This window comes from Bombina bombina, chromosome 9 (assembly GCF_027579735.1).
Source record: "Bombina bombina isolate aBomBom1 chromosome 9, aBomBom1.pri, whole genome shotgun sequence".
Classification (NCBI taxonomy): Eukaryota; Metazoa; Chordata; class Amphibia; order Anura; family Bombinatoridae; genus Bombina; species Bombina bombina.
Genome location: NC_069507.1, coordinates 84,568,534 through 84,588,218, shown reverse-complemented (window position 1 = coordinate 84,588,218; position 19,685 = coordinate 84,568,534). Strand labels below are relative to the sequence as shown.

Sequence of the window (19,685 nt, the reverse complement as noted above, 5' to 3'; positions counted from 1 at the left end):
TAGCCAGGACAAAATTTTACTCGCCACTTCTTATCCCACCTACTACTTCACCCCATCTTTGCATATGTTTAGCCATTGTGAAACATATTGTAATTTTGTTTTTATTTTATACCATAACAAATTAAATAATGCTACATACAGAAATAAATTAACGAAAAAAGGTTGCATAGCAGTTAGAAATCATCAACTGGGAATTCTGGGAAAGACAACAGCTGGAGAGAAAAAGGAAGTTGTTGAACTGAAAGAATGCAGAGTTTTTTTTTTTCTTTTCTCTTTTTTAATAATTAACTCTCCCTTCTCGCTTCTTAACTATCTTTCTCGACTCCCTTCTCTCTTTTTACCCTTTCCCTTCTCTCTCATGCCATATATACTCTTTAGACTTTCTTTCCCCTCTCTCATATCTTTTCACTTAATTTTTTTCTCTGCAATCTCTCTCTCTCTGCCCCATTTACTCTCTCAGAAGTAACAGTCTACTCACTAATGGGGTCCCTACAGCCCTAGAGGAATAACATAGCTCTGACTCTGATAAATAACTCAATGGGAGTGAGCACAATGTTAGCTATATGACTAGTGCTATCTAACTGGGATAAGAGGCGGCCTTCAAGGGCTTATAAATTAGCATGTAAGCCTACCTAGGTTTAGCTTTAAGCAAAGCGCACAAAGCAAAATTGATGATAAAAGTAAATTGGAAAGTTGTTTAAAATTGCATGCCCTATCTGAATCATGAAAGATGAATTTTGACATGACTGTCCCTTTAAATATTTGTATTATGTATCTTTAAGTAAGGAATGTAAAATGCAGATTATTGCTGCTAGATTGTGTTTTACTGTATAGTGCAGTTACAGAGATGGACAATATATACATTAAATTTTTAAAATTGCATCCATATTTATTGAACATTTTAAAGTATTTTATGCTACTAAAACCAAAAGGTATGGTTTTTAACTTGAAGGAAGGAATGCTGGTGAATTTCCAAAAAATATATAGCTTCAAATTCAAGAACGCTTCTATAACAAGACAAACTGCGCACGTAAGGTTCAGGTATTACGTTGGTGCCGAAAAGAGTCAGCAGGAAAAGTGACATTTTATAAAGGCCAGTCGAAGGCTCAATAAATATTAACAGCTTTCATAAAGATGCTCATTTTTTCTGAATCACAATTTATCATATTTTGCACAGAACTATATATAATCTACTCCTGTTTATATTACTCAAAACAAGTACATTCTTCTATTATGCAATCAGCTTAACAATCTTGGAAGAAGTGTAGTACTACAAAGTCAGCTGCAATATGTTCTATTTAAAGAAAAATGCCTCTAAAAACATTCATTGCTGGAATATAAACCAAAAACATATGGCCTCTATGACAAATGCCAAAGTGCGTTTGTATGTTAAACAGATTTAGAAGAAGTTAAAGGGACATAAAACAAGTTGGGATAGAGAAAAATATATAATATGTACTTTAAAGGGACAGTCTACACAAAAATTGTTATTGTTTAAAAAAATCGATAATGCCTTTACTACACATTCCCCCCAGCTTTGCACAACCAGCATTGTTAGATTAATATACTTTAACATTTAAACCTCTAAATTTCTGCCTGTTTCAAAGGCTCTATTTATAGCCTCTTAATCGCATTTTTTTGTATTTGCTTTTCACAACAGGATACTGCTAGTTCATGTGGGCCATATAGATAACAATGACTTTACGACCGGGAAGTTATTTAAGAGTTAGCACAACACAGTACTAAATGCAAGTCAATAGATAACAAAACACAAGGTCATGTGATCAGGGGGCTGTCAGAAGATGCTTAGATACAAGGTAACCACAGAGGTAAAAAGCATTGGTTGTGAAAACTTGGGAAATAGGTAATAAAGGGATTATCTTTCCAAACAATACAAATTCCATTGTAGACTGTCCCTTTAAGAACTTTACCTGCAAATTTAAACTGCAGTGCCTCGCCATTAACGCTTTCTTTTAAGTTTCCAAATTGTAGAGCTCTAACTCCCCCACACATTTCCTTCTATGGCTGTATCTATATCTACTGTTGCTTTGGAAGAATGTAGAAGTGCACACTGATTACCTGCTGAAGCATACCTAGAAGCTGTGAACTCAGTTGAAATACAATACCTGTGTCTAAACACTGATAAGGGGGTGGAACAGACTACTCCAGACAGCATAGCTATGTAATTCATTTTGCTTATTATTGAAAACTATTTTAAAATACTTGCCAGCAATTTTTAAACATTTTTTTTATGTCAACTATTTTTACTAATTTAGCCCTCTTAAGATATACACAGATCTCAACCTGTTTTATGACACTAAGTACAATTTTAGTGCTATATTCAGTTGTTTTTTTAAAAAGAGAGTTTTTTTCTTTCTTTCAAAAAGAGGCTATTTAAAGGGACATGATATCAAATCTTGTGCTGCAGCATGTCTGTAAATAGTGGACTATATGATATCACAAACATCTCCATGTAGAAAAGGAAGATATTCTACCTAAACATTACCTCAGTAGGCAATCTTCTGGCTATAGCACCCACCAATCAGATGTTGCGCAGGCTGCCCCATAGACACACAAGCATACCTCTCAACATTTGTGGCTAGGTATTAGGGATATGGATGGTTGAAAGGGGCCCACTGCCATTTTGTGGGAGGGGAAGTGGCCAGGACAGAGGTTGGGATAATGGGCTTGTCTGGGCAGTCAGTGGGCATATCTAAGTAGTCTATGGTTAAAAAATTCTGCAAATAAGGACATATTGCTGTCTCAGAGGGAAAGCGGAAAAGGTCAGAATTAGGGACTGTCCCTCTCAAATACAGTTAGAAGGTCTGTACAAGAGTGCATGCTCTCGCTACTCTAAGATTCAGACTCAGTACAGAATCTTAGACTGCATTGTAAAACAAGAGCAAACACTCGTGTGTGTCTATGGAGTTGGGCGACGTGCACAGTAATGCGGTTATTAATGGGGCTCCTAAACCAAATAAGACACCACTTTTAGTATAAAATACTACAAACGCATTGCAATTCATTTTTAGGTTTAATGTAAAATTATGGTAATAAAGTGCATTGATACTTTTTATAGCATACATTGAAAACAGTCATTTGTTGTAATACCAAAATAATGCATTTGGATAATGTTTTGGCCCCCACCTGTGGGGGAAAAAAATAAATCAATTTCTACAAGCGCTATTACCAATTGTAACTAGCTTTAAGTTCTAGTTTCCAAAAATTTACAAACTCCAATACCATCAACTAACTTGTCAAGCAGGTTTATCCATCCTGACTGTATACGTTTGCAAATGATTCAGTTTTGCAAGTGCACTCAAATATGAAATTATTTCCCTAATTCATCTTAATCCATTAATTCCATCTGACTTCCTTGCCATGAGACTATATTTGGTGAATATATATATATGGAAATTATTACTAGCCCCAAATAAGTTAGAAACTGCAGTGGATTTGGCTTTTTACACTGAGTGCAGTATCTTTTTGCTGCATTATTATATGAATTAATCATATATAAAAATAAGCACTATATTTACAAAGTGATGAAGTATCATAATCATGATGAATATGTGAATCTTAAACAATGACTCCTTGTCATTATCAGTGTTCTACCGGGAGCAATTTAATAGGCACATCCCACTGCTTATTTCACTGACAACCTCGCTATAATTCAAGCCAATATTAACCAAAAATTAGCTAATATAATAGTTTGTCAATGTTTGTTGTACAAATTATCATTAAATCAATTTATGTTTAATTATGAAATGTATTTGTGCTTTGAACAGTTTAAAGGGACAGTAAAGTCAAAATTAAAATTTCATGATTCAGATAGAAGCAAATTGGAAAGTTGCTCTGTTAACAAATGTGCTTTGTTCTCTTGGTATTCTTTGTTGAAGACTAAATCTTAGTAGGCTCAAAGGAGCTCAGGAGTGTACACAGTTCTTTAACCCCTTCACCCAATCCGACATATATATATGTTGTGCTGTAATTTGGCTATCGTACTGCAAGACGTATATACACGTCGTCGCTTCAGGATGCTCCAGCACTCTCGGCTGTTAGGTTACAAGCAAGATCTGGAGCTCCTGAAGCTTCAGGCATCATATGGAGCCGGAGCGCGATCAGTGCTCCAGCTCCATATGAGGTCAGATGCCTGATCGTTACCGACAGTGACACTGTGTATGTCACCGCCTGTAACAATCTTCTGCTGGAGCCGGCAGGAAGTGTGGGCAGAAGTCGGGTGGGAGGCCCAGCAGGGGAGATGGGAGGGGCCCTACGCTATGGAACAGAAAAAAACAAAGGGACAGGGAGGGATGGGGCAGCTAAGCTACAGAAAAGGGAATCTGGGGGGCCCCTAACTAAAGATAGTGTGTGGGGGCATACACTGCCTTATATTTATAAGAATGCGCCTAACAGTCAGAGAGGGGAGGTTTAGAGAGCTGTATGGGGGGGGGAAATCATACACTGGAGAAATATATAAAAAAAAAAAGCCTTATTTTTTTCATACTGGCAGACTGTCTGCCAGTACCTGAGATGGGGGTTACCAGCAAGGGGTGGGGAGGGTAGAGAGCAGTTTGGGAGGGATCAGGGGGTGGGGAGTGTCAGGGAGGAATCTCTACACTAAAGCTAACATTAACTTTTTAATATACTTAAAGGGACACTGAACCCAATTTTTTTCTTTTGTGATTCAGATAGAACATGTAATTTTAAGCAACTTTCTAATTTACTCCTATTGTCAAATTGGCTTCATTCTCTTGGTATCTTTATTTGAAATGCAAGAATGTAAGTTTAAATGCCGGCCCATTTTTGGTGAACAACCTGGGTTGTCCTTGCAGATTGGTGGATAAATTCATCCACCAATTAAAAAGTGCTGTCCAGAGTTCTGAACCAAGAAAAAAAGCTTAGAAGCCTTCTTTTTCAAATAAAGATACAAAGAGAACGAAGAAAAATTGATAATAGGAGTAAATTAGAAAGTTGCTTAAAATTGCATGCTCTATCTGAATCACAAAAGAAAAAATTCAGGTTCTGTGTCCCTTTAATTAACCCCTTCACTGCCTGGATTAATAGAAGTGTGGTGTGCAGCTGCAATTAGCAAATTTCATTTTGAATTTACTGTCAGTTAAGTAACAAAAAAAGTTATATTTCAAAGTATTAATCTGCCCCACCCTGGCAAACACTGACTACACATAAAATACATACCATGAGATACTGTCTGGCAAGACAGACGGACTCTATGGTGCCTTGGAGGTAGACCGTGGATTTCTTTGAGGGATTATTAGGATCTGGAAAATGAATCTGAGCACCGGTTCTTTGCATAATGTGTTTGATGTTGCAGCCGTTACGTCCCATCATGAAGAGATGATGCTGAGCAGCAATATCTAGCTGTGTGCTGACTGGAATAGCAGTCGCCAAGCTACCAGCAAGATGCTCTAGAAGTAGCGCTGTGCCCTCCTGCAAAGTAACAACAACACTAGAAAATCACTAGAGAATCACTTGTGTAAAAAGAGCCTTTATAAAAAAAAAAATCAATCCTTACACAGACACTAAACCCAAAAAATGTCTTTCATGATTCAGATAGAGAATACAATTTTAAACATTCCAATTTACTTCTATTATCTAATTTGCTTCATTCTCTTGATATCCTTTGCTGATGGCTCAGTAGCTGCTGAATGGTGGCTGCACAAAGATGCCACGTGTGATGGGCTCATCCATGTGCATTGATTTTTCTTCAACAAAGGATATCTATAGAATGAGGCAAATTAGATAATAGAAGTAAATTGGAATGTTGTTTAAAACTGCATTCTCTATCTGAATCATGAAATAATTTTTTGGGGTTTAATGTCCCTTTAAAGGGATAGTCTACCCCAGAGTTGTAATTGGTTAAAAAGATAGATGATCCCTTTATTACCCATTCCCCAGTTTTGCATAACCAATCAGGTTATAATAATATACTTTTTAACACTAATTACCTTGTATCTAAGCCTCTGCAGACTGCACCCTTATCTCAATGCTTTTTACAAACTTGCATTTTAGTCAATTAGTGCAGACTCATGAATAACTCCACAAGATTGAGCACAATGTTATCTATATGGCACACATGAACTAGCACTGTCTGGCTGTGAAATTCTATAAAAATGCACTGAGATAAGAGGTGGTCTGTAGTGGCTTAGAAACAGGCAGCAATTTAGAAGTTTAAAGGTTATGAGGTATATTAATATAACAATGTTGGTTGTGCAAAGCTGGGGAATGGGTAGTAAAGGCGTTATCTATGTAACATTTTGGAGTCCCTTTAAGAAATGAGGGGTCACATTTTTTTTTAATTGCAGGGCCAGTAAATGATTACAGATTTTATTAAATAGACATGAAACCCATGTTTTTCTTTCGTGATTCAGATAGAGTATACAATTCCAAACATCTTTTAAATGTACATCTGTTATCAAGTTTGCTTCTTTCTCTTAGTATCTTTTGTTGAAGGAGCAGCAATGCACTACTGGGAGCTAGCTGAACACAGGCGAACCAACAACAAGAAGCATATATGTGCAGCCACCAATTCAGTTGCTAGCTCCAAGTAGTGTGTTGCTTCTCCTTAGCTTACCTAGGCATGCTTTTCAACAAAAGAATACCAAGAGAATGAAGTAAATGAGATAATAGAAGTAAATTGGAAAGTTGTTTAAAATCCCATGCTCTATCTGAATCATGAAAGTTTAATTTTGGTAAAGACCTGTTCAAAATTACTTCAAATAAGCATAAGTTTAGAATGTGGGAAAAAAACTGGAACTATCATAATTTAAAGGGACACTAAACCCAAATTTTTTTCTTTCATGATTCTGATAGAGTAGGCAATTTTAAGTAACTTTCTAATTTACTCAAATTATCATAGAATTTTTGCTCTCTTGCTATATTTATTTAAAAAGCAGGAATGTGATGCATAGGATACCGGCCCATTTTTGGTTGAGAACCTGGGTTATGCTTGCTTATTGGTGGGTAAATGTCAGCCTCCATTAAGCAAGCACTATCCATGGTGCTGAAACTAAAATGGGCTTGCTGCTAAGATTTACATTCCTGCTTTTAAAATAAAGATAGCAAGAGAACGAATAAAAATTGATAATAGGAGTAAATTAGAAAATGTATTATAATTTCATGTTCTATCTGAATCATGAAAGAAAAAATTTGGGTTCAGTGTCCCTTTAAAGTAAAGTAAATCCTAGTGTTTTACAAACGCTAGAATTGACTTTTGAAACAAATAATGGGGACTTTCATTCATGAAGTATAAGATAGCTCCTTTTATGTGTTTTAACCGATCGCAGTTTTTAGCTGCTACAGTAGCCCACGGCTAAAAAAATATTTTGCTTAGAGGTGACGTTTTCACCTCTAAGCCAATAGCCGTGCAGTAAATCCGGCTTGGGACCGTGGGAGCCGGATTTACCGCACGGCTATTGGCTAAGAGGTGAAAACGTCACCTCTTGGCAAAAAAATGTTTTGCCGTGGGCTGCTGCAGCAGATCGGTTAAAACAAATAAAGGATCTTTCTACATGAAATATCTTATACTTCATGAATGAAAGTCCCCTTTAGTTGTTTCAAAAGTCAATCCTAGCGTTTGTAAAACGCTAGGATTTACTTTCACTTTAAGATTACAAAAAAAGAAAACAAAACAACCACAACAACTGTTTGCCCCATCATGGCTGAAAATCACTTTCATATTAATCGCTTTTTTAAGTAGTGAAATGCACACATACCCCTGGTACATAAAGTATAATATATGCATAAGCTAAAATTGTTGTAAAGACAGAACAGATAAGAAACCAGAAATTGAGTTAAATATAAAGGGCCATGCATTTCTATAATCTATTTTAAAACATTATTGGATCTTTGAAATTACAGCAAATAGTAAAAAAACAAAAGCTATTTTTTCTCTATTTGTTCCTTGGCCTTATATATTATATAATTTTATAGTATAATTTTTCTGCGACTTCTGCTGGAAGATTATGCTCTCCTATCCATAACTTTTTAACCATTTCTACTTATACATCTTTTGTATGAGATTTTCAAATCTAGGAGCTGAACCTTTGTTATAAATTTAAAGGAATATTAATCCAAAAAAATAATAATTTTTGTGCTTCAGATTGAGCAAACAAATTTAAAAAAAAAAGTTTATAAATTTACTTTTTACTATTCTCAAATCTGCGTAAATCCCATGTTATTCTTTGTTGAATAAATGCCTAGGTAGGTTCTGAAGCACTACATGGCTGTCATTTAGTGCTCTTGTATATAAATAACATTCTCGCAAAACTGCTGCCATATAATGCTCCCTGCTTTTCAACAAAGGACTCAGAGAAACAAAGAAAATTTGAAAATAGAAGTAAATTAGAATGTTGCTTAAAATTGCTTGCTCTTTCTGAACAATGAAAGAAAAGTTTTGGGTTTAAAGTCCCTTTAAAGGAACATGAAACCCACATTTTTTCTTTCACGATTCAGATAGAGAATACAATTTTAAACAACTTCCTAATTTACTTCTATTATCTAATTTGTTTCATTCTCTTGGTATCATTTATTGAAGTAGCAGCAATGCACTATAGTCTAACTGAACTCATGGTTGAGCCAATCAGAATCGATATATATGCAGCTACCAATCAACAGCTAGGACCTAGGTTCTCTGCTGCTCCTGAGCTTTCCTAGATAAATCTGTCAGCAAAGGATAACAAGAGAAGGAAGCAAATTAAATAATAGAAGTAAATTGCAAAGTTGTTTAAAATTGTAACCTCTGTCTAAATCATGAAATTTTTTTGGGGTTTCATGTACCTTTAAGTTTTAAATTTGACATACAGTATATTATGAAGCATGCAATTTCTTTAAATTGTATTTGTGTTATTTTGTCCATTAAACTTTTGTAAATCTTACTACAGTGCAGAACGCTGGTCTGAACCAACGAACATTCTATATCTTTATTCAGTAAACAACAACTGTACTTTGCATTTATTGGATTAAACTATTTTAGAACGTTTGTCTTACTGGGATGGAATTCACACTGAAACTCAAAACAGAATGTATTTTATGACCTCCTAGTGCTTACGTGATGAAAGCAAATTTCAGATGGAAAGTTTAACCACAGAATTTAATTTTATGTATTGCATATGAGCTTTGTAGAGCTGGTATTTTGATGTAATGTATACACGGTGCATAATCCAAAAAATAAAAAAATTATGTTTCACTCTCTTTTAAATGTATTAGTCACTAGTTGAATTTGAAGCTGGTTCCAATGTTAAATATTAAACATAGTGAGGCTGAACGGCTTTCATAAAAGACAATTTTTTATAATTATAATAATAATATAATTATTTATAAATTAGACATTTAGAAATACAGTATTATCTAAACCAAAGTATTTTTTTTTATGTTAAAGGGCCATAATAGTGGAAAAACATAATTTATGTAAGAACTTACCTGATAAATTCATTTCTTTCATATTAGCAAGAGTCCATGAGCTAGTGACGTATGGGATATACATTCCTACCAGGAGGGGCAAAGTTTCCCAAACCTTAAAATGCCTATAAATACACCCCTCACCACACCCACAATTCAGTTTAACGAATAGCCAAGAAGTGGGGTGATAAGAAAAAAGTGCGAAAGCATATAAAATAAGGAATTGGAATAATTGTGCTTTATACAAAAAAATCAAAACCACCACAAAAAAGGGCGGGCCTCATGGACTCTTGCTAATATGAAAGAAATGAATTTATCAGGTAAGTTCTTACATAAATTATGTTTTCTTTCATGTAATTAGCAAGAGTCCATGAGCTAGTGACGTATGGGATAATGATTACCCAAGATGTGGATCTTTCCACACAAGAGTCACTAGAGAGGGAGGGATAAAATAAAGACAGCCATTTCCTGCTGAAAATAATCCACACCCAGATTAAAAGTTTAATGAAAAAACATAAGCAGAAGATTCAAACTGAAACCACTGCCTGAAGTACGTTTCTACCAAAAACTGCTTCAGAAGAAGAAAACACATCAAAATGGTAGAATTTAGTAAAAGTATGCAAAGAGGACCAAGTTGCTGTTTTGCAAATCTGATCAACCGAAGCTTCATTCTTAAACGCCCAGGAAGTAGAAACTAACCTAGTAGAATGAGCTTTAATCCTTTGAGGCGGAGTGTTACCTGACTCAACATAGGCATGATGAAATAAAGATTTCAACCAAGATGCCAAAGAAATGGCAGAAGCTTTCTGGTCTTTTCTAGAACCGGAAAAGATGACAAATAGACTAGAAGTCTTTCGGAAAGACTTAGTAGCTTCAACATAATATTACAAAGCTCTAAAAGCATCCAAAGAATACAATGACTTCTCCTTAGAATTCATAGGATTAGGACATAATGAAGGAACCACAATTTCTCTATTAATGTTGTTAGAATTCACAACCTTAGGTAAAAAAATTCAAAAGAAGTTTGCAGCACCGCCTTATCCTGATGCAAAATCAGAAAAGGAGACTCACAAAAAAGAGTAGATAATTCAGAGACTCTTCTGGCAGAAGAGATGGCCAAAAGAAACAAAACTTTCCAAGAAAGTAATATAACGACCAAAGAATGCATGGGTTCAAAAGGAGGAGCTTGAAGAGCCCCCAGAACCAAATCCAAACTCCAAGGAGGAGAAATTGACTTAATGACAAGTTTTATACAAACCAAAAGTTGTACAAAACAATGAATATCAGGAAGATTAGCAATCCTTCTGTGAAAAAGAACAGAAAGAGCAGAGATTTGTCTTTCAAGAAACTTGCGGACAAACCTTTATCTAAACCATTCTGAAGAAATATAAGTCTTCCAGACTCTATAATATATCTCTCTAGATACAGATTTACGAGTCTGTCACATAGTATCAATCACAGAGTCAGAGAAACCTCTTTGACCAAGAATCAAGCATTCAAACTCCACACCTTAAAATTAAGGTTTTGAGATCCTGATGGAAAAAAGAACCTTGAGACAGAAAGACTGGTCTTAACGGAAGAGTCCACAGCTGGCAAGAGGCCATCCGGACAAGATCCACATACCAAAACCTGTGAGGCCATGCTGGAGCTACCAGCAGGACAAACGAGCATTCCTTTAGAATATTGGAGAATACCCTTGGAAGAAGAACTAGAGGCGGAAAGATATAGGCAGGATGACACTTGTAAGGAAGAGATAATGCATCCACTGCCTCCGCCCGAGGATCCCGGGATCCGGACAGATACCAGGGAAGTTTCTTGTTTAGATGAGAAGCCATCAGATCTATTTCTGGGAGTTCCCATATTTGAACAATCTGAGGAAATACCTCTGGGTGAAGACCATTCGCCCAGGTGCAACGTTTGGCGACTGAGATAATCCGCTTTCCAATTGTCCATACCTGGGATATGAACCGCAGAGATTAGACAGGAGCTGGATTCCGCCCAAACCAAAATTCGAGATACTTCTTTCATAGCCAGAGGACTGTGAGTCCCTCCTTGATGATTGATGTATGCCACAGTTGTGACATTGTCTATCTGAAAACAAATGAACAACTCTGTCTTCAGAAGAGGCCAAGACTGAAGAGCTCTGAAAATTGCACGGAGTTCCAAAATATTGATCGGAAATCTCACCTCCTGAGATTCCCAAACCCCTTGTGCCGTCAGATACCCCCACACAGCTCCCCAACCTGTAAGACTTGCATCTGTTGAGATTATAGTCCAGGTCGGAAGAACAAAGAAGCCCCCTGAACTAAACGATGGTGATCTGTTCACCATGTCAGAGAGTGTCGTATAATCGGTTTAAAGATATTAATTGAGATATCTTTGAGTAATCCCTGCACCATTGGTTCAGCATACAGAGCTGAAGAGGTCGCATGTGAAAACGAGCAAAGGAGATCGCATCTGATGCGGCAGTCCTAAGACCTAAAATTTCCATGCATAAGGCTACCAAAGGGAATGATTGTGACTGAAGGTTTTGACAAGCTGATATCAATGTTAAACTTCTCTTGTCATAGACACTGAATCTATTCTAGAAACCTAAAAAGGTTACCCTTGTCTGAGGAATCAATGAACTGATTGGTAAATTGATCCTCCAACCATGAACTTGAAGAAACAACACAAGTCGATTCGTATGAGATTCTTCGAAAATGAGAAGACTGAGCAAGTACCCAGATATCGTCCAATAAGGAAATACCAAAACCCTGTTCTCTGATTACAGAAAGAAGGGCACCGAGAACCTTTGAAAAAAATTCTTGGAACTGAGGCTAGGCCAAACGGTAGAGCCACAAAACTGGTAATGCTTGTCTAAAAAGAGAATCTCAGACACTAAAAGTGATCTGGATGAATCGGAATATGCAGATACACATCCTGTAAATCTATTGTAGACATATAATGCCCTTGCTAAACAAAAGGCAGGACAGTCCTACAGTAACCATCTTGAATGTTGGTATCCTTACATAACGATTCAATATTGATAGATCCGGAACTGGTCTGAAGGAATTGACCTTCTTTGGTACAATGAAGAGATAAAATAAAACCCCAGCCCCTGTTCCAGAACTGGAACTGGCATAATTACTCCAGCCAACTCTAGATCTGAAACACATTTCAGAAATGCTGAGCCTTTGCTGTGTTAACTGGGACACGGGAAAAAAAAAAATAATCTCTTAGCAGGAGGCCTTAACTGAAGCCAATTCTGTACCTTTCTGAAACAATGTTCTGAAACCAGAAATTGAGAACGGAATTGATCAAAATTTCTTTGAAGAAAACGTAATCTGCCCCGTACCAGCTGAGCTGGAATAAGGTCCGCACCTTCATGGGTACTTAGGAGCTGGCTATAGGTTTTCTATAAGGCTTGGATATATTCCAAACTGGAAATAGTTTCCAAACTGATACCGCTCCTTAGGATGAAGGATCAGGCTTTTGTTCCTTATTGTGAGGAAAGGAACGAAAATGATTATTAGACCTAAATTTACCTTAGATTTTTTAATCCTTTGGTAAAAAAGTTCCCTTCCTTCCAGAAACAGTTGAGATAATAATTTATTACCCTGGAAAGAAAGGGAAAGCAAAGTTGACTTAGAAGACATATCAGCATTCCAAGTTTAATCCATAAAGCTTTTCTAGCTAGAATAGCTAGAGACATATACCTGACATCAACTCTAATGATATCAAAAGATGGTATCACCAATAAAATTATTAGCATGTTATAGAATAATAATAATGCTATAAAATTATGATCTGTTACTTGTTGCGCTAAAGCTTCTAACCAAAAAGTTGAAGCTGCAGCAACATCCGCTAAAAATATAGCAGGTCTAAGAAGATTACCTGAACATAAGTAAGCTTTTCTTAGAAAGGATTCAATTTTCCTATCTAAAGGATCCTTAAATGAATTACTATCTGCCGTAGGAATAGTAGCACATTTAGCAGGAGTAGAGACAGCCCCATAACCTTAGGGATTTTGTCCCAAAAAAACTCTAATCTGTCAGATGGCACAGGATATAATTGCTTAGAAGGAGTAAAAGAATTACCCAAATTATTCCATTCCCTGGAAATTACTTCAGAAATAGCATCAGGGAGATTAAACACTTCTGGAATAACTACAGGAGATTTAAAAACCTTATTTAAACGTTTAGATTTAGTATCAAGAGGACCAGAATCCTCTATTTCTAATGCAATTAATACTTCTTTAAATAAAGAACGAATAAATTCCATCTTGAACAAATAAAAAGATTTATCAGCATCAACCTCTGAGACAGAAACCTCTGAACCAGAAGAACCATTATCAGTATCAGAATGATGATGTTCATTTAAAAATTCATCTGAAAAAAGAGAAGTTTTAAAAGACTTTTATGTAAACTAGAAGGAGAAATAACAGACATAGCCTTCTTAATGGATTTAAAAAATAAAATCTCTTATGTTTATCAGGAACACTCTGAAAATTAGATGTTGACGGAACAGCAACAGGTAATGTAACAGTACTAAAGGAAATTTTATCTGCATTAATAAGTTTGTCATGACATGCAATACAAACAACAGCTGGAGAAACAGATACCAAAAATTATAGCAGATACACTTAGCTTGGTAGCTCCAGCACTAGACAGCGATTTTCCTGTAGTATCTTCTGACTCAGATGCAACGCGAGACATCTTGCAATATGAAAGAGAAAAAAACAACATATAAAGCAAAATTGATCAAATTCCTTAAATGACAGTTTCAGGAATGGGAAAAAATGCCAAAGAACAAGCTTCTAGCAACCAGAAGCAATGAAAAAATAAGACTTAAATAATGTGGAGACAAAAGCGACGCCCTTATTTTTTAGCGCCAAATAAGACGCCCACATTATTTGGCGCCTAAATGCTTTTGGCGCCATAAGTGACGCCACATCCGGAACGCCGACATTCTTGGCGCAAAACAACGTCAAAAAATGACGCAACTTCCGGCAACAAGCATGACGCCGGAAATGGAAAAGAATATTAGCGCCAAAAAAGTCCGCGCCAAGAATGACGCAATAAAATGAAGCATTTTCAGCCCCCGCGAGCCTAACAGCCCACAGGAAAAAAAGAGTCAAATTTTTGAAGGTAAGAAAAAATGATTAATTCAAATGCATTATCCCAAATATGAAACTGACTGTCTGAAAAATAAGGAAAGTTGAACATTCTGAGTCAAGGCAAATAAATGTTTGAATACATATATTTAGAACTTTATAAACAAAGTGCCCAACCATAGCTTAGAGTGTCACAGAAAATAAGATTTACTTACCCCAGGACACTCATCTACATGTTTGTAGAAAGCCAAACCAGTACTGAAACGAAAATCAGCAGAGGTAATGGTATATATAAGAGTATATCGTCGATCTGAAAAGGGAGGTAAGAGATGAATCTCTACGACCGATAACAGAGAACCTATGAAATAGACCCCGTAGAAGGAGATCACTGCATTCAAATAGGCAATACTCTCCTCACATCCCTCTGACATTCACTGCACGCTGAGAGGAAAACCGGGCTCCAACTTGCTGCGGAGCGCATATCAACGTAGAATCTAGCACAAACTTACTTCACCACCTCCATCGGAGGCAAAGTTTGTAAAACTGAATTGTGGGTGTGGTGAGGGGTGTATTTATAGGCATTTTAAGGTTTGGGAAACTTTGCCCCTCCTGGTAGGAATGTATATCCCATACGTCACTAGCTCATGGACTCTTGCTAATTACATGAAAGAAATGATATGCTCTAATTCTTAAGAACATGTCAGATGAACTCTAGTGACCATGTAATGCTATGTGATTAACCCCAGTGAAGAGGTTAAACACATTGTTAAAGGGACACTGAAACCCAAATTTTTTTCTTTTGTGATTCAGATAGAGCATGCAATTTTAAGCAACTTTCTAATTTACTCCTATTATCAATTTTTCTTCATTCACCTGCTATCTTTATTTGAAAAAGAAGGCATCTAAGCTTCTTTGTTGGTTGAGACTCTGGACAGCACTTTTTTTTTATTGGTGGATGAATTTATTCACCAATCAGCAAAAATAACCCAGGTTATTCACCAAAAATGGGCCGGCATCTAAACTTACATGCTTGCATTTCAAATAAAGATACCGGAGAATGAAGACAATTTGATAATAGGAGTAAATTAAAAAGTTGCTTAAAATTGCATGCTCTATCTGAATCACAGAAGAAAAAATTTGGGTTCAGTGTCCCTTTTTAAAGCACAGCTCAGGAGCTACAGAGCACTGCTGGTGCCAAGCGTACACCACTAGTCACCCAATAAGCAGCAGTAGTAGCACAGTTGTGTTTTGTGATTACCGCTGCTGACAGGGTCAGCAACTGTGTCCTCTCAGGACTAGCCGCTCGCTGGGATCCCAAGCAGTTCTTCAATTACGCGTTTAAAAGGCACATGAAACAATTTTTTCTTTCATGATTCAGATAGAGAATACAATGCAGTTTACTTCTATTTTCTGATTTGCTTCATTCTCTTGGTATCATATGTTGAAGAAGCAGCAGTGCATTAATGGGAGCAAGTTAACGCATTGGGTGAGCCAATAACATGAACCATATATGTGCAGCCACCAATCAACAGTTCCTGAGCCTACCTAGGTATCCTTTGCAAAAATGGAAACCAAGAGTAAAAAATCAAATTAGATAATAGACGTAACGTGAAACGTTATTTAAAGTCACATGTTCTATCTGAATCATAAAAGAAAAAAAATTAGGTTCCGTATTCATATAACTCCTTTGTGAGGGTTAAACGCACAGCATTGCGGGGTCATTAGTGTTAAAATGACCAGTTCTAATGAATTAGAGCATTTCATTTTTCCACTATGGCCCTTTTTAAGGTTCACTAAACCTTTCACATATTTCTTTAAAGAGCAAGTGGTTGTAATTCAGAAATTGGACAGATAAAAATGACCAAGACTAACCGTGCAGGACTCAAAGAAAAAAAAAATGACACTTCTGCATTTGTACCACTAGAGGGACAAGTGTTTCAGATTTGAAAGAGAGAAAGCTCTTTTGAATGAGGGGTCACTTGTTCTATGCAGGTGATCACTATAGGAATAGTATTCAGGGTCAGCACTAGGCAGCATGAATATGTTCTATGGTGGCAGAGAAGGGCTATTATGAAGCCCTCATCTTCCTGCCTTAACTAATTAGAGATATATGGTGTCTCTCATTTAGAAGATAGATTTTCTCTCTTTAAAACAAGGGATTATATGACCCCCTGGGTTGTACAAGTAAAGCAGTAGTAAGGAGTCACCTTCCCATCCAAAATGCAAATAACTAGCTGCATCACTTGACACCAGGGAGGTTCTTGATAGGACCAAAGGAGGCTCTTAGAGAGCCCCCAACCCCCAAAAAAACAAAAGAAAAAAGTATACAGGTGGGCATGATGAGATCATATTGTGGAAATAGAGGGTGTTTCTCTTTTTAACTGCTGTTTACATTAAGAGGTTACAAAATGTATTGAAGAAAGCAGAGACTATGTACATCAATCCTTGTATGACAAAGGGGTTCTTTCAAAGCTGGGGGCTCATGTTACTGTAGATAGCATATTGCAGCTACAGACATAATAATATCCTATTAAGTGACTTTACAGCATTCTGCGTTCTTAATGAATTATTTCATCTGTTCTCTAGCTCGGATATCATGAAAATCTGTCCAGTTGGTGTGCCCTGATGACTGTAGTTAGAAGAAAAAAAATGTTCTAATGCATGCCGAATATCATATTTGTAGGAAAATTTATCAACCATAGCAATCTGCATAATTAACACCCTGTGCTGAAGCAGTTTTTAACCTTTTAAACTTCTTCCTAACTGAAACCTACGGGAATCCAAATTCCAATGTTAATTTCTCTTTTCTTAATGTATTTTTTTTAACTCAAATATGTCATCCAATACAGTGAACAGCTACAGCAAAGGATAGATACCAGTAACACATACGCCACCTTTGGAATGTCTTATAATAGCAAAACCTTCAGATTTTGTTAAAGGGATGCGCTAAAGTCAAATTTTTTCTTTAATGATATAGATAGAGCGTGCAATTTTAAGCAACTTTCTATTATACTCCTATTATCAATTTTTCTTCATTCTCTTGCCATCTTTATTTAAAAAGCAGGAATGTGAAGGTTAGGAGCCGGCCCATTTTTGGTTCAGAACCAGGGTTACACTTGCTTATTGGTTGGCTGAATGTAGTCACCAATATCCAAGCGCTATCCAGGGTTCTGAACCTAAAATGGGTAAGCTCCTAAGCTTTGAATTACTGCTTTTTAAATAAAGATATCAAGAGAATGCAGAAAATTTGATAATTTTAAATTACAAAGTTGCTTAAAATTGCATGCTCTATTTGAATTGTGAAAGTAAAAATTTGGGTTTAGTGTCCCTTTAATAAAATTTCTTTTGTATTTCTTTATTTTGGTAATGTGTTAAATTCTAATAATATATTATACATAAATAAAAAATAGACTTGCATCCCTTTAAGTCCACAAAAGCACCAGGAGCAATTCCAAAATGGCTAATGATTGTTACAGGAAAAGACGTTTAAAAGTGCTGATTTACTTATTTTAAATAAACACCGTTTTGAATTGAATTTTAAGGAAATTTAACTCATGCAAATCCATTCCACAAATTCTTCTTTCAGAATCAGCGATTTCACAGCTGGAAAAACATAACTCTGAACATTATGATTTGTCCCTGGTGACAGTAATATGGTACATATTACAAACAGATAAATCCTATGTTTGCAGTTTAACTTTAATTGTTCCAGATAATTACCTTCACAGCACTTGTATTATTCTGGGAACCTCTCACAATAACAGTAGCACCGTAAACTCTTGAGCGCTGTTTGAAGGATACTGTAATATTGTAAGTCTGGGATATGTGCTGAATTGTGGGAGAGTTTGGGTCTGGAATTGGCTGCAGAATTCCAGCTATAGGCAGTTCAAACATTAACACCAAAGGTAGCAGCTCCTGAAAGAAAAATTAAAAAAAAGTTAACATTCACATTTTTTTCCTGCATATGTTGAAGTGTAACATGATAATGAAACAGGACAAGAAATCCTTTCACAAACCACTCAAACTGATCAGATAGACCCACTTGGGATTTAAAATGCATGGCAGGAAGTCAGCTGACGGAAAAATCTTAAATGATCTTGACATGGCTATGAACCTATGAGTTTCAACATATGCCCCAATATTTAAACAAATATGTCTGGTAAAGAAAGGTATTGCAGATGTTAAAAGGAATTACAAGTCTATAGATGATGTTTTTCAGAAACCAAATTTATAGTGTTGTTAATGCAGTGAATGTAGATTTTTAAATAAAGTGTCTCAGATTGACAGAAACATGCTTGGAACTTTGCTGACACAATTATAATGCATATATGATAGTTACATGGTGTATAGTAATACAGCAGGGGCACATAGAATGTAACAGAAGTCTTGTTGTTATGCCAACACATGAGATGCTAATAGTTTGCACCTACAAATGAGGTTAAAAAAGAAGTGCCATACGATTCTGGGGGTCTATACTTACAAAAACAATCTAATGATATCATGCAATTACAGACAAAAGGTAAACCACTTGTTTAACAACAGCTTTTTCATCTTATAGTTTTTTCATGTAATTTGAACACTAGCGATGCTGTAATGCTATATGTTTATTCCCCCCACCGAGGCGTTAATCAATAGTTAAGTGCTGCTTGGTACCCACACAGCACTGCTGGTATTGAATGGAAACTACCGCTGATCAGATCAGCAGCGATAGCTACACAAGCTGGGTCGTGCAACTAGCCCTGCTAATTGGATTGGTGGAAGGTACCGCTCAGTACCAGCAGAGCACTGCAGGTCTGGAATTAACCCTTTGCAGGAGTTAAACGCATAGCATTACAACACCACTACAATGGCTCTTTAATGTTTTTGCAAACAATTATGTATGTCTAGAAACATAGAACGTATGACACTATATTTTGCTATAACTATAATCAGCATATGTTTTTCTGGATATCATAGTAAAAGGAACATTACTGCACTCCAAAATGTTCTATCATTTATATACCAGAGCATCATTTAAACCAAACTGTGTGTCGTGACACAGTGTGTCGGCAGCAGTGTGTAGGTGTGTCTCAGCTTCAGAACAATATTTTTTTAATTTAAATTTTTTAAATGCTTTTTTTTGGTTTCCGACTTTCCGCCTGCCAGCTATGCTTATCACGTGTTTGACACG

General features: G+C 36.3%; 1 protein-coding gene across 1 annotated transcript in view; it reads right to left on the bottom strand.

Moving 5' to 3' along the window:
- Nucleotides 1-18,424, bottom strand: part of BICC1 (BicC family RNA binding protein 1) — a 59,693-nt gene extending 41,269 nt beyond the window's left edge. The window contains exons 1-2 of the mRNA XM_053692237.1: nt 18,236-18,424; nt 5,200-5,451 (exon numbers count right to left, since the gene is read on the bottom strand). Coding sequence (XP_053548212.1) covers nt 5,200-5,451; nt 18,236-18,409 — 426 coding nt within the window. The 5' untranslated portion in view covers nt 18,410-18,424. The remainder of the gene's footprint in view (nt 1-5,199; nt 5,452-18,235) is intronic.
- Between the last annotated feature and the right edge of the window lie 1,261 nt (nt 18,425-19,685).